General features: G+C 39.2%; 1 protein-coding gene across 1 annotated transcript; it reads right to left on the reverse strand.

Annotated features, from left to right (window-relative positions):
• Window positions 1–28: 28 nt before the first annotated feature.
• On the reverse strand, window positions 29–12,673 carry gipc3 (GIPC PDZ domain containing family, member 3; the record flags this gene model as incomplete). Its single annotated transcript, XM_083887468.1, has 6 exons — window positions 29–180; window positions 2,951–3,032; window positions 4,263–4,372; window positions 8,133–8,313; window positions 8,447–8,632; window positions 12,377–12,673. The coding sequence occupies 6 exons, from the start codon at window positions 12,671–12,673 to the stop codon at window positions 29–31; spliced, it is 1,008 nt and encodes a 335-aa protein (XP_083743594.1).
• Between the last annotated feature and the right edge of the window lie 4,198 nt (window positions 12,674–16,871).

The raw sequence follows: 16,871 nt of genomic DNA on the forward strand, positions 1-16,871 counted from the left end.
GCTCACGCTCATCGTTGTCAGTAAATGTTTACATTCTGCCATTCTTAACATCACCAATAGCGCCCCATACATCAAACAGAAAAACATCAGGGAACGCAAAATCCCCTAGAACCGAGTCCAAGGCTTCTGCAAAGTCGTCAGGGTTCTTCTTGTCTTTGCCTGCTTCTACAATGGTGGTTGCTGCAGAGACAAAAACAAGAGGGGGGGGGGAGTAAGCTTCCACTGCCAAAAGACAAATGTCATTTTCGATGTGTGCGTTTTCAGTCTCATGGAAACTGTTACCAAAAAAGGCACAAAATAAATGTTTAATGTCTGAAGGCTTACTGTATAATAATGATGTGATTCACAAGCCAAATGTCTTACATTTATACAGAAATATACCCTCCTACACTCATAGTCTAAATTCGAAAGGACAGCACTGTTGTAAATGTCAATGAATGATTTAGTTAATAACAAAAAATATATATTATTATATATATAAATCTTAATTTAATCAAATAATGCGATGACTACAGAGCCCCTTTGGTGAAATAGGTGAAAAAATGATGTATTAATGTCACTGTAATTAATTCCCAGATTAAAATAAAACAAAATTAATGAAAATTAAGGAGAAGACTAACAATAATTATCCCTTTCCCATGAGTTATTACGCACATGGCTATGACCTTAGTAACGTGTTCCCATGTTTTAGTAAAACACGGCCACGAAATAAGTAACTTCTTCCCACGACATAAGGTAGGGTTAGGGTTATTTTGATAATTTAACAATATTTTTTTCACCGATGTCATCACCAGAGTGGCACCGCAGATGACAGATAAATTGGCTGTTCTGAAAAAAGTTGTTAAAATAAGAAGAGGATTTGACCAAGAATATATCACATGTGCTCAGCATGCATCTTAATGCATAGGAATGCATAGGAATACATACAGTATTGAAAAATAAAAGTCCACCAAATGTGTTCTTTGGCAAAACAAACCAATTCGTCTTATCATACTAACATAATGAAGACCTACTCAACAATGCTCAAATAAGGAAATTAAATCTGAAGATTGAAGCACTGTCAGGCTATTTGTGTCTCACTATTATCTTAGTGAGTACAGCCTGCATTTTCCCGTTATGATGTACAGTACATACAGAACAGCCTCAAAGCTGTAGATTTAGACGAACAACAGCATCTATCTGAGCAAACTGTCTTTTTTGGTACGTCACAAGTTTATGGTATTTTGTATAGTTTTTAATGGATAAATTCCAAGCAAACAACAGGGTGAAGGAATATGAAGCCATTAACCCATTTCATATTAGGTCGAAACATGCAAGGTCATTGACCTTGTAAGTCTGGAAAAAAGCAAAGTATGTGTGGGATTTATTTTTAAATCCCAAGTGGCCTTTTTCAAAAATCTGTGCAGATGGCATCGACTATGGGTGCCTTGGTGTTTTGGTGCGCACTGTGTTTTTTCTTTTTGTTTGTTTACACTGCTTCTGGCAACACAATTGGAACATCCTACTCCAGACGAACAACTAATGAACCTCAGGACAACCCCCAAGGATTTATTTCCCACTTTTCTGGCCTCATCTGTTCATTTTCTGGACATTCGGGTCAAAGGTGCTCTCACCTTGTCCTGCACGGTGAAACGCCCGAGGAGAGGATAAAGCCTTGTTTATGCTTGTGCGTGACATTGTGGCGTGGGGCTGCACAGACGGCGCGTGACCTACAAGCATGCACAGAGGCGTTTATGCTCAACATGTTGTTTCGTTGCAGTATTCGCCTCAATGGCAACGTGTGACGGAGTCAACGTGTGCTGCCGGATAAACGTCCGCTGCCTAGCAACGGTAGTAAACAACAACTTTCCGCATATCGCTTACATTGGTCTCAAAATTGCTGCCCGTCCCTCTGTGTTTCATGTATTGGGACAGCCATCCCAACTCTACCAGGATTACCGGGAGGGCTTTTCCCCCCTGGGTCACCACTCTTTCCATGGGCTCGTCTTCAGTCTGTCAAGTGTCTTAAGTTTGCAGACGACACCACCCTGATTGGTCTGATCTCATGGGAGATGAGACTGCCGACAGGTGGGAGATCAACCAACTAGAGGTGTGGTGTCACAACAGCAACCTGAAGCTCAACGCTTCTAAGACAGTGGAGATGATCATGGACTTCAGGAAGAGCGCAGCCCCGCCCATCCCCATCACCCTCAATGACACTGTGGAGTCTTTCCGTTTCCTGGGGATCATCATCACCCAGGACATCAAGTTGGAGCTGAACATCAGTTCCCTCACCAAAGATGCCCAGCAGAGGATGCACTTCCTGAGGCAGCTGAAGAAATTCAGCCTGCCAAAGAAGATGGTGGTGCAATTCTACACCTCCATCATCAAGTCCATCCTCACCTCCTCCATCACAGTCTGGTACGCTGCTGAAACTGCTAAGGATATGAGCAAGCTGCAGCACTGCCGAGAAGGTGATTGGCTGCAATCTCCCCTTCTATTCCTGCAAGTCCTGCATGCCTCCCAGACCCGGAGACGGTCAGGAAAGATTGTAACTGATCCCTCTCACCCTGGACATGGACTCTTCTGACCACTCCCCTCTGGTAGGAGGCTGCAGTCCATCAGAACCAAAACCTCACATCACAAGAACAGTTTCTTCCCCACTGCCACTGGACTGCTTAACAAAGCATAGCGGTGATGTCAAAATAACAGAATGAAAAAATATAGACACCACAATGGCCTTTCTCGGGGGGCCGTACAAAAGTGTTTTTCAAGTTTATCTTTCTGACAAATGTAAGTAGAAGTATTCGCAGGTATTTTTTGCTCTTTATACAGTATGTATAAACACCTAATGTATGTTTGCGATTGGATTGAAGCAACATCCTCAACACATTTTTGTGTCATGGTTCAAGGCTCAACCTGCTTTTAATCAATGTACATTTAAAGAAAACAAACATGTCGATGTTCTTACCCAGCTCCAGATCTCTGATGCCCATATAGCTCTCCAGCAGGTCATCCACTTTCTTCGTGGCCCTTTCTTCAAACTCATTCTGCTGGCAGAGCAGACACGAAAAGTGAGCTGAAGTGTTATTGGAAATTCACTGGTGTACACACTCTAAATATGGTGATGGAAACTCTGAGGTGTGGGAACGAGCATAATATCAGCGACAAAAAAGCCTGAGAATATCCAGGGCTTTTTGTTTATAATTTAAATATAACAAAACGTATAAATGAAACCAATCATCGGTGGTAAGTGCTAACTGTCACATTTTAAAACGTCAGCCTCCAAACTTTCCCAGTGGTCAGTGAAAGCACTTAACAAGAGGGTAAGGGTCACTTTATTTACAGAGCTAACTCCTCAACTCAGATCAAATATTGTTCAACTGCCAACAATGGAATCTGTGTGTGTGTGTGTTTGGTGTATGTGTATTATTTGTATTTGGGACCTCTTTAGGATCTTCTCTGACATAAACAATGGTCTTGTCCGGACCTGTAGTCCTCGTCGGGACCAAAACCTGGTCCTAAACAGGCAGAACCTAATTTCTGGATACTGGCTGAAATTTGAATTGTGGTTAAGGTTAGGGCAGTCTTATATAAAGTACCTAAAAGGGATACTTGAGTAAAGTACAAGTATCTTACCAGATACTTTTTTTTGGTAGAAGTCACTTTGTATAATATTACTTAAGTAAAAGTCTTAAAGTATATAACATTGACTGTACTTAAGTATCAAAAGCAATTTTCTGAAATAAAATGTACTTGAAGTAAATGAAATAAAAGCGGTGGGGAGAGAGACAGTCTTTCAACTGGAAGGGTGTGGGTTCAATTCCTGGCTCTGCTAGTCTATGTCCTTGAGCACGAGTGTGAATGGGTGAATGACAAAATGAATGTGTTAAGCAGTTCATCAAGACTAGAAAAGCTCTGTATAAATACAGACCATTACCAACTCTAATTCTTTTTATTTTATTTTTATTTTTAATTTTTATTGTAAATGTCAAAGTTGCTATAAATATAAATAAAGTAATGTACAGATAAATGAATAGGTATAACAGGTTAGGTTTAGGGTGAGGGATAAGGCTTTGTTTAAGCTGTCCAAATGGGTGGCAGTTTATCCAGAGGCCAAAGAAGAAAAGTTATGTTTGCACGAGAGTGGATTCATCCGGCATTTAATAACAGTCTTGTTTTGGATTAGGAGTCCGTATTGTGAGTACGTGTGTCCACGCTCCTATCTCAGTGCATCAGGAAGTTGGCACAGTCATGGTCGAAGCAGAGTGTGTGAAACTCACCACTTCCTGAACTGTAGCAGCGCCCTTGGAGCGAAGACGCAGCGTCTCCCTCCCGTTCACCATCTTGCCCTCAGTAGATTTTGGTGCTCTGGTCCTCATTCCAATCATGTCTAACCGAACACACAAAAACAACAACTTTGGTTCCATTTAATGTTCTTCAATAAGAAACATGGCTAGAAGACCAAAAACGTCCTCCATTTTGTTTCAGAATTCAGTGAAGACATTGACAACAAACAGCCTGTTATTTATGTATGTATTTACTTGTGTGTTAACTTATAATTTATGTACTTTATATGTGTACCTTCTATCCAGAATAAATGTTTGAGTGTGAGCAATTGTTTAAAATTAGTAAAATTGTTTCTGATACATTTCTGTGACCTAGTTCACTAGTATCTCAGCCAAGATTCTCATCAGAAGGAGAAGCCATTGGTGGTGTCATCTCACACGGTGTTGTACCATAGCTCAAGACCAGGCTTGATTCGCTGGCCAGAGGTCACCAGCAATTTGGATTTTTATTTCTGGCCTACAGAGCAAGAGATCCTGAGAAGAAGGTGGGGCTAGCTTGGTTATACCCTGAAAAAAACAGGCAGTATTTGACGTGGAACCCGCAAGGAAAAAAGAAACACCTGGAACACCTGGCACCGGGGACCTGGACACAGATGTCAAGCTGACAGGACTGGGATTGGGACAGCTGGTGACACAGCGCTACTGGGCAATCTTCAAAATAAGGCTTGATTGATTGATTGATTGATAGTGGGAATATCTTATAACTGAGAACTGAGGAAGCCCCTTGGATGAGAGATTAAATAATTTCAATTTAATTAAAGTGAGTCCAGTTGCCTACAGCTAACTCCTGGAGGTGATTGTGTTTTCCAAGTCTGCAGAGGACTTCTGAAGACTGTCACTTCTCTGACAGATGGCTTTTTTCAAGTTCTTCAAGGAGTGCACCAACTTCCAACCATTCGTTTCCCGAATGTTGACAACATAACGTCCACTGACACCACTATTTATTGCATTGGACAAGTCGGAGCTTGAATGGCTTGAACAACTACATTCCCATAAGCCTAATTTCTGCCTTGTTTTAACTGCTAATTTGTTACTACTGACACCTTAACACTGAATTTTGATTGTGAAAATGATGAATTTCATACCTGATAATCAGCTGTATGTTACTAGCATTTAATGGCATTAGCATGCGTGTAGCTCCTGCAGGGAATTGAGAGCAAATCTCCTGGAAAAAAAATTTGAACGCACGCACGCACGCACACACACAGATCTACATTAAAATACACATCCTGTATGTGCTCACTGTGATAAACTAGCCCAGTCCACTGATTCCACGGTGGACTTGAACCCTTTTCAATGGAACCTCAGAGATTAGTATCAACTACTGTATGTGATATAAACAAGCTATTTTTGACCAAGGGAACTACTTGTCCTTCTGTGCTCATGTATGATAATTAAATATTTGAAAGTAATATTGAAGTATATATGAATTAGAGACATCTAACACAGTTTAGAGAGACTGCAGATTGTAACAGCGGAACACCTCCGCTCACCTCTCCCTTTTTCAACCACATCAGGGAACAACAGTGGTGTTCGCATGCTAGACAGGATGCTGTTGCTTCCGCAAAACAAGCCTTTTGCCTAAAATACACATCAGAGGCTTAATCTAAGGCCACAAAATATTTACTTCATCCCATGGAAGTGTGTCTGTGGCTGCTTCCACACTTGCACTTGCCAATATGACCAACAGAGGCTGCCAGAGGCTTGTGAAGTCTGCCACCTCTGATTGCCTTGTTTTGAAAGCAATTAAACACTAATAGAAATCGGCAAATTCACTAAATGTACATGTTGAATAAGAGTTGATGGCCTCTAAAGGTGAATATCCCTCCACTCACTGAACCTCTTCTAAGTACATAGGAGAACAGTGGCCTGCAATATAAATGTAAATCAACTAAATGCACTCTCTCTCTCTTTGTCCATTCTACAGAAGACATGTGCCATACTTGTATTTTTTAAGAAATGTTTTTCTTGTTCTTGAACATAGCTGTTCACAAAATAAACATTTTAGGGTCACACAGTGAGTTTAATTGTCGACTCTTCCAATAAAGCAAACACAATCTGCAATCTGAACAATGGCATGGCTGAAAGCTGTGTATATATAATATATATTGTTTGTTAATATTAAAGTGTGGTAAGATAAGATGCTGAACTTAACAGGAAGTGAGCACATTGTCCGTGGACTTGGCTTTTGTGTCTCACACGCAATTAGGCTCCAGTCCACTACGCTGTGTGCCTGTGTCCACCCAGAGCCGGGAACTGCCGTCTTTCCTCTCTACGTTCTCAAATGTATAAGCCACTTCCTGTATTTAAAGTAGAAAACATTTGTTGGAAGTGATGTAACCCCTGGCCTTGAAAAACCTTTGATGTAAGGCATGTGATTCTGTTTTACCTACTGGGAAAATAAATGGCAGAAACAAAAATTAAAGTGTCTCTTTACCTTACCAATAGGGAAACAATAAATTGGACCAAATTTAATTAAATACAGTGTGATTTGGATCATGTGACCGAAAAGCATGATGTGTGTGTCATAGAAATAAGTGTAGGAATTTTTGGATTGTTTTTTCAAAGGTTTAGACATTTTAAGACATATTTGTTTTATTGTATGGGCATATATTTAGATTTAGTTCAGGTAGATGTGACATTACTGACGGCTAACAAATGGATGATGTGTGAAAGATTCCTGACAGTTTTGTTCATTGAGGTTTCTGTATACCAAGAAACGTTATGCACTTTGTAGACTTTCTTTCTTCCATGGTTACAATGTGATAAAGTCGTTTTACAGTCTTTTTAGTTTAGTCTGTGCATGGCATAGTTGGGAATAAAATCGTTTGTGACTTAATCGAAACATTGACTGATCCCTAGAATTTTTTTTTTTATAACAAAAATACTTTTATGTGCTTTTTCAGACAGCAAATTATTAATGTATGAAAATCATATCCTAAACAAACCTCATTTGAACCTAGTAGTAACCTAATCTAGTGCTGTACAATACATTTTACGCTACAACAGTAAGTTAATGACTTTGCCAGGCTCATTGGCAGAGAGCCATTGCTCTCTTAACGGTCACTCTTTCCTTTTCCTGGTCTGCTGTTGAGATTTATCACAAAGTACCATGCTCAGTCAATTATGAACAACAACGTTTCCTGACTAGTTGCAATTAGCTGTTGGAATTTCACAAAATGACCGGGAGGTCAGTTATAAATCACAGCAAGCACACAGCCCTGCTTCCGATGAATGCTGATAGCTTAGGACAGAAATGATAGAAAACACTGAAATGCTTCCTTCTTGTCTGGCTCCATTCACTCAATGATTATCATCTCCGAGAGCCCTGGTGACGAATGTGAGTGAATACAAGGTCCAAGGTTCAGAGGGAATTCATATTATTTGCAAAGCAAGAAGGTTCTCGGATCAGGTTGTGGTTCAAACGGAGTCTTTCTGTGTGGAGTTTGCCCCCTGTGTTTGAGTGGTCTCTCTTTAGGTCGCCCAATGACACATTGATTGGCATATATGGCTTTTCCTATACGTCGCCACTGTGATAAAATGGCAACTCCCAGGGTTTAGCTGGGATTGGCTCCATCACACCACTTCTATAGTGAGCAGTATATGGATGGATGGATAAATGGTTGTTTGGGTGATGGATGGGTTTCCAGTCCAAAAACGTGCCAAGACTCCAGATTATTTTTGGCATCCATGCACAGACACAGTGTCAATAATACCATTTGTATATGTTTAGTACCAATAGTCTGCATCTGTTGAAGCATATTTCGGAAAATCTAAGACAACATGGAATCATTTTCTACTTACCAAAGGCCTTCTTAGGCCCCACCAGGCGTAGAGTGAAGGGCATGCCTCTCGGTTGCTCTTTTAGCATCTTTGCTACCTCATAGTGTCGACACCCCACAATACTCTGGTCATTAATGGCCTCAATGTGGTCACCAACACATACGGTCTTCAGCTGGTCTATAGTACTGCTTTCTTTTATCCTCTGTCAAAGAGAAAATAAATTGTTTTCACAGATGCCTCATCTATAGGCCCTTTTAACAATTATTTCTTACAGTAAACAAAACCAAAACACTCATAACAATGTCAATTCCCATTGTGCTCGACCACCTGTTCACCTTAATGAAAGCATATCCAGCTCCATTGTCTGTGATGGTGAGGCCCAATGCGTCTTCTGTCTTTGTCACCTCCACCTCCTTTGTTTCTCCCCTGACGTGGGCAAAGATGAAGTCTTCCAGTCCAATCTGTCCTCCGAGTAGTTTCTGCATGTCCACTTTGTGAGAGTTCAGGGTGCAGAACAGGATCTGGGGAGAAAAGGTGAAAATGTATCCAAACTGTTACCCAATACAAAAGCATATAGCAATATCGAATAATCACAAATAACATGTGACTATGTGACTCTGTTAGTACTTAGTTGAATCAATGCTTTTTTGATACATGGTGAGCAGAAACTATTATATAATTATTAGCAGAAAATATTATTTACACATCTGTTTTATGATATTGTAATAAACAATTAGACACATAGAAATCCTTTTTTTAGGTGTTTATGTTATTATTTTTGTTATGTTGCTGTCCATGAATGTACATTTAAGATCCTTACATATTTAGACTGGCATAATATTGACCAACAAGTCACTGTATTTGACAGCTTCAGTATTTTAAAATTACACCAATCATTTGTTTTGATAGCACTTTGTTTAAAAAATACAATTTATTATTATCATCTTATAATAGAAATTATATTGGATATCAGAATAAATCTTCACCATATACAATCCATGTCAATAAAGGTGGTTCTGCAGACTGTATGAGCGGGTGAAGCCAGTCTCTGCTGCAATGTGCTGCACACTGTCTGAACACTAGAGGGCAGTAGAACCTAACTAGTTTGGTGATTGCGGCCATTTTGTTGTGAATCAAATTTGAGATGCATTATTATTCAGTTATATTTAACTGTATGACTATGCAAGTTTGTTTATCAAATAATGTTTAGGCCTAAATGAAGATCTTTAAGATTTTTTTGTAATTTAAGGGTTAGTGGGTGAATTAAAATATGAGTCACTTTATATTGACTGATAGTAATGATGAAAACTTTAATCTGATCAAATCTCAGGGTAAAAAATTATTAATAGCATATCTGTCTGATATTGCAAGATCCGTATCTATGAATAAATATGAATTAATTTCCAAATATTAGTGCAAGTGTAATCTAATACATCTGATTCATATTAAGTATTAACTAGAGATTTCCTTTATGTTTTATTTTGTGTGTGTGTGTGTGTGTGTTTGCAATCTCACGGTCATTCTGAAACTTAATGTCAAAGTTCAAGTTTAACGATCTATAACGGAAATTCAAGATAACCAGAGTGAGGTCTTATCTTACTTGGAGCAATTCCTGTGCCATTGTTCATAATAGAGAAGAGTCTGCAGTTCAAGGTCTTTCCCTGACACCAAACTGTACTGCAACTATATGCCACTGCTGTTCTGTCCACAGGAGGCCAAGGAAACTGTTGAGCTTCTCACTATCACCAATTATGATATAATAATTGTATTTTTTTCATAGAGAGGTATCTGGTATCTAGACGTGTGATAGTTCAAGGTCTTTTCGATAAAAAGGTTATTAAATCAAATGGCACATCGAAACATCTGACTAAATGCTTGTTTGAGTACCATAATTGTCTTTTCGTAATTCATAGTAGAAAGAATATTATACAAAAGCTGAGCTTAAAAATAACATCTTAGTCTGAGTCCGCTTACAAGGCCCAAGGTTTAAAGGGATTCATTTATTTGTTACAATATGAGGCTGTAGACAATACAGTGCCGACTATTAATAGTAATATATCATCTGTTCTTTTTATTTCAGTATTGGAGATTAGACGGAGATTAACAGAACATACGCAGAGTAGAACATACTCTCAACAGGACGCCAAGGTACCACGTGGCTGCGCTTAATAGACAGGCAAAAACTTTCACTTTAACTTGAATTTCGAATTTGAATCTTGAATTCATCTGAAACATTGTGTCTCTCTAAGAGCTTCACCCATAACATACAAGAAAAACCCAAAAAAGGGACATGAGGGGCCCGACATTAAACCGGGCTGGCACTGTGAGGCCTGTATTAGTAGGTCTCCGACCACGATGTCATTGCAGTTAGTTTTCTGTCCTGATAGCCAATCGTGAAAGTCTAAGAGGTGTCACTATCATAATCTGCATTTCTTGGGGGCTACCAAGCAATTACCTGTTGTGCCAGTCCTGTTGTAAAGCCCCTGTCGAGGACCTTCTCGCTGCTAGGACACAGCTATTGTCACTATTTTGCTCACTAAATTGTAATTCTGGGTGAGACTGTTATATTATGTTATGTTTTCAACATACTGTAGATTTTTAGCCTTAAGGAAATCAACCTTTCATAATGCATGGGAACAGGCCAAGCCATAAGACACAATTATGGCCGTGTGTTTCCTGATAAAATTGTCAAGGTTTTGTTGATGTAGTGCAATGTATATGTAATTCAGTATGTACAGTTTCTTACATCAGGGAGGAGGTAAAGGGTTAGCCTTCACGGTGGCCTTCACAACTCTACTGATAAGTGTCAAATAAGGTCATTGCCGAGTGTTTATTGTTGCTGAGTGTGTTACCGTAAGGAACAGCTGCATGACAAAAGCATGTGCCTCACATTATCATTGGAGTCAACACGCACAACTATTTCTCCCTTTGTATTCTTTTCATCTGCTCTGTATGAGTGTTGAAAATAAGAATACAACATTGGTGTCACTTTTCTACCATAGTCTGTCCCTCATACAGGGGTGTTTCAAAAGACATTTGAGACCTTAGTGAAGAGTGAACCAGGGAAATACGCAAGTCAGTCACGTATTAATTGCAGAGTCTTGTACATAGCTGTTCATAAAGTGTAAGGGATTTGTCACATATTTGTTGTTGCTATATGGACTAACGTAAGATTTCTACTGTTATCAGGGCCTCAGTTAATCTTGTCCTCCCTGTTACTAATGGCCCTGACCTCGGAGAGCCTGTGGCTGTCACTGGTGTTGAATCTATCTTAATGAAGTGTAGTTTCATTCACTCTGACCCACTCGCGATTCAGTGACTGGACTTCTTCCATGATATTCTGATCGTACTGCAACTCTGGCCTAAAAGCAAACCACAGTTTGTCCAACGGGTGCCAGATAGTCAAATATTACAGTCTTTACAACACACACACACACACACACACACAGTTTCTTGTTACAGCTACATGATATGCCAGCTGAGAGTGATATCTAATGCATTGTTGTGTCTTGGATATTTTTAAAAGGGGATTACCCTTTTGTGTACGTCAGTTTACAAGACATGTGAATTACGACTCAGACTGTGGAAATTATTAACATATAACATAACGTTGTTGTTTTTTATCCTGTATGAATATTAAAAGGAGCTTTGTCATAACAAAAGAAATAGGCAAAATAGAATTAAAAGATATATTTTACTATAATGTTTGGAAAACATGTCTTTTGGCATTCATATATGACTAAAATTCAGAATCATGTGAGTATGAGCTGCAAAGCTGATAGTGATGCTTCTATTTATAACCCTTACCTTAACCCTTTTGTCAAATTAAGTACGAAAATCTATACATTACTTATCTATCACTGTTTAAACAGTTTGGGATTGTGAGGATTTGAGGACCTTGAGTACAAAACCTCAATCACCTGCTTTTGTTGTGCTAAAAGTGTTTTTCAAAACTATACCTCACACAGTCTATGTTGGGTATTTACTGACTTCAGAACATAATCTAGTTTGTTTCCATTATTGATCCTGGTCAAGGCTCAAATGGAGTACAAAGTCTGGTAGACATCAGTGAGGACATGATCTTCAATCGAGCATCATGGAAATTTGCCTGGAATGGAAACCTGACACCTATTTGCAACATGAACTGCCACACCAGAGATGCAAAAAGGGAATGTGACCATTTTCATGGTGATAAATTGTCATGACACTCAGTGTAACAAAGACATTTACAGTGTTTCCATGCAGAGTTTGGATTTGCTTTGTACCTCTGAAGGGGAGATGCTGAACACTTCTGCGATCTTAGCATACAGCTCCTTGACATTGGTGAATCCATGGATGCGACCTGTGGGACTTCCGTGAGCCAGCTGTGTGTGGAAGATGAGCCGAGGCCTTGGGTATTCTGGTGGCCCTGGTGGTGGTGGTGGTGAAGGAGGAGGGAGCGGAGGCGCTGTGGGCTCCACACATCCCTCATTCTGGCTGTGGTTCTGGGCCTTCTGCTCCTCCATGCTCTCAGACCCTGCTGCCTTTGAGTCCTGTGGGCTCATAGCCTCCCCGTTCTGCATTGGCCCCAGCTCAGGTGTGGTGCCCCTTTGGGAGCCCTCGCACTGCACACTGCTCTGGCAGGGACAGACAAATGCTGTCTTCGTCCTCCCGCTTAGCCGATCAACTCGCGACCTGGAGCTTTGTGGGCGAAGAGAGCAGATGAATTAGTGATGAGAGGAGCCTGGTAACACGATCTGGAAGAGGCCAGCCAGGCTCGACCAGGTAGAAACCCAATACTCTTTGAGTCGAGGATTGTATGCGTTACACCTGAGACACCAGCAGTTTGCTCAAAGAGAGCACAAACAAAACACACCAGCTAAACGTTATAAACATGACATAGGGAAGAAGAATCTAAATCCCTGTGGGACACATGTTGCATGCACTTGTTCTTCAAAGTGTGAACATTCTTCTGAATTATGTAAATATCTGCAAAATAGCTTTCAAATTGGGCCATTCAGTATTGTCCACAGATGATGTCCCCGTGCTGCACGTAAGATGATATCATCAGCTAGGGAGTAAATAACCTCCCAACCCCTTTTTTTCTCCATTTGCTGGTCACAGTGAATGCGACAAGCTGTTGCTTGGGTGAATCCTTGATGATGCACTGAACTTTTTGACCCACAGACAACCATCCGCTTCACTAATGGTGAAAGATTATTGGCAGGTAAAAAGATATTTCATCTTCCAATACTAAAACCCACTTTTACTTTGGACCCAGTATGAGATGTTGAGATGTTGAGTGCAATTATTGTTTTTTCCTGTGTTGTTTCTATATTTTTCTCCAGGTATTTTATTGTTTTATTGTTTGTTTTATGTCTTATTTTCAGAGGCATTGTTCACAATTTTTTGTAAATAGATTAAAAGAAATAATGAAACATGCAGGGTTTAAAACCTCAATAGCCACCCAAACATTGCTGGACTACGTGTGATATGCCCAAAAAAAAGCAATGAGATCTACAGTAAATACACATCCACACAAGTTTTGTTTGAATGTTCCCTCTGTGACGTGTGAACTAGGTAATTTACGAACACTCACTACGTCATGGGTCAGAAATTCAGGTTTCATGATTTAAACTCTCAATATTAGCGCAAGGTGTGGTTGTTCTCATAGCAAGCATGCAAATATGTTGTTTTACAAAATAGAAATACTTTTAATTTGGCTCAACAGAATAGACAATATGGAAAAGCTGATTTGCAAATAACCTCTGTTTCTGTTCAGTGGTGAATTAATACCCATAACTTAATCCACATATTGCTGTTTTGTTGCGCCGTATAATTGTATTGACTCTCTTTGTGTCCATCAATCTGATAGGTCTTTGTGTCTGGACACAAAAAGTTGACTATCTCCCTTTCACATTTTAGGAATTCCAGGAGAAGGAGCATATGTTCCGTCAGTTCTGTGATTTGATTGTAAGTCCCTTCAGACATATGATTGTTTCCAAACTGAATGTAAGCATTCATGCTTAGAATGCGTATTTACATTTTATTTAAAAAACAAATATGTGTGCTGCATTAACACTGCATAACTTTGGTTTTGGTTCATCAGGTGCACAGCCTGTGAAAGCCTTTTCTCTTCCTGCTACACAAGCATTTCTATACACCTGTTCTGCAGTGTGCGTGGCTGCAGATGTCCGTGCGTATAGTCATAGCCATGGTGTTGCTCACCTCACAAGGTCAGTGTGTCTGTTCTAGCAGCTAATAATGAGGATGTCTTTGATAGGAAGTCCTCCAAGCAGAGGGTAGTTTTCTTTCTCCACTTGCACACATGGTGGTGGTCTCCATCTATATGTTTTAAATGAAACCTGTGTCTGTTAACACTGGAACTAACCTCTACCTCTGGTTTTCTCAGACGTGTAACTTTTGTGATTCATTCAAAATCCTCAATTCTGAAGGAAAGCTTTTTATTTGTCAGCTGTAGCTTATGACTGAAATACATTTGGACTGGTACAACCCTTTCTGTAATGTGTATTATTTCTGCCTGTGATTTAGTTGTTTGTACATAAAACAACAATTTGAATATTCCCCAGTGTGGGAAGTGTCTTCTGAAGTAATTTACATTTACAGCATTCACAAATGTTGACTAGGTCAAGAATACATTTACTTTATGACTCTGACTGTCAATATTAACTAAATGTGTCAGTGTTTCTTTTTTTTTTTTTTTACTGTGGTGAGTAAACATTTGCATTTTTGTCTTTTTTTTCCAGCAATGATGGATCATAAATTTTAATTTAAAGGTATAGTGTGATTGTAGTCATTTCACATTTGTTTATTTGTTATACTACCCGCTGCCTCTGTATTGAAATGTGCACACTCACAAACTCTCACATTGAATAGCCATGAATAAAATGTGGCCTAAAGATAAAACATTTGTCTGTAAACGAACAGTGCTTTCTTTTCAAGCGGACGCCAACATAACATGGTAAGAGTATAACAGGTTTGTTAGGAGATGCTGATGTGCTGATACCATCTTATAAAGTAATAGAATAAAATATAGGCAAATGATTGATGATTCAAAATTGGTAATAACCATATTGAAAAGTTGAAATTCATTGTCCCATGTGTCCAACAATTATTTCCATTTTTATCGCTAAGCCATTAGTTGGTGATTATTATAGAAATAAGTGTTAAGGTGTTACCAAAATATTTCTATGACTATTATCTATTTTAAAAATGATTACCATACTATCATCACCATATTTTTACTGTGCTGTAATGTAAAGTGTTACCAAGTTTGTATCACAAAGAAGAAGGAAAACATCATGGTCCATCCAATACTGGAAGATCATCCCATTTACTGTATCTATATAATAATTTGTGCAGTTCTGCAAATGTTTTGATGAATAGATATACTGTAGATATGTTACCTTCAAAAAAAACCCTGATGACATAAAGTGGCAGAGCATCAAGATCAGGTTGGAACATCATGATACATCACTTTTCCAAACAATTTTGAATTGATCTTTAGCTTTCACCGATGAATCAACGCAGCTGTTGCCTACACTGTATCTGAACCACCTAATCATTCCTCAGTCACATACTTCCCTATAAAACGTGATTTCCTCTTCTCTATCTGATCTGTTGAACGGCAGCGAAAGGCGGTAGAGAAGACCGGGGGCTGGATGGCGTAGGCCAGATTGTGTGAAGGCGGCGTGTTTGCTGTGTCATGCCGTACCACACTGCCTCCTCTGTTCCAGGTGGCGTGGTGGCAGTGTCTTAGCTGCCTGGTGTGGGAAACACCGCCTTTTCACAACTGAGATTTACATGCTTTTCTCTAAAACTGGCACAAATTACTTTTTATATATATACATATATATGTATGTATGTATGTATGTATGTATGTATATATATAAGCGGGTTTAAGCTCATTATCAAGAGAACGGTGAAATGCTTTAATGAGGAGGCTATACTGAAATTGGAGAGCACTGTGTGTTTTAAAATCTTTAATTTGACATTCAACATATCAGCAAATGCAGACATTTATTTCAGCCATTATCATAAAAAAAATCCTTGTTTCGCTTTTTTTCTTTTCTTCATTTTATTGAGGTTAAGGTAGGTTCAGTATTAGTATGCCTTAACTCAACCTGCTCAAGGATAATTCAAATATTTGCTGCACAATTTGCTGAAAGCCAAGACTTTAATACCCTGCCTCAATACAACAACCCTCGGGAGGATATACCATTAAAAATAGCTCTCTCTCTCTCTCTCTCTCTCTCTCTCTCTCAAACACACACACACACACACACACGCTTCAGGTAGTTAGTTATAGGCGAAGTGACTCACCTGGGTTTAAACGTTGACATATGTCTGCCGATTGATGTGAGCAGTAATAATTAAGTATGTAATCTAGATCTCACCGCCATATAGCACATGTTCAAATATTCACATGTATATGCACAGTAACTTCTTATAGCAACTTACAGATATCAAAATACATCTTTTGTTACACATGAATCTGTCCATACAACATCTGGTGCCTGAAAGAGCTTTTCCTCATTTATGTAATCATCTTGTAATTTTCTTTATTCTTTATTGTGGACATTTGCTCAATGTAAACTATGCGCCTGCTTAGGGCCCCATGGCCACCAGGGGTTTCCCCTATTAATCTTCTTATTTTCATGTTATTGTTTGTGCATTAGGATAAGAGTCTTTTGCACATTTTACATAGGTTTCAGACAAAGGATCTTAACATATTTTGTTTTTATTATCTTGTTACAGTTC

This window comes from Microchirus variegatus, assembly GCF_963457635.1.
Source record: "Microchirus variegatus genome assembly, chromosome: 4".
Taxonomy (NCBI): Eukaryota; Metazoa; Chordata; class Actinopteri; order Pleuronectiformes; family Soleidae; genus Microchirus; species Microchirus variegatus.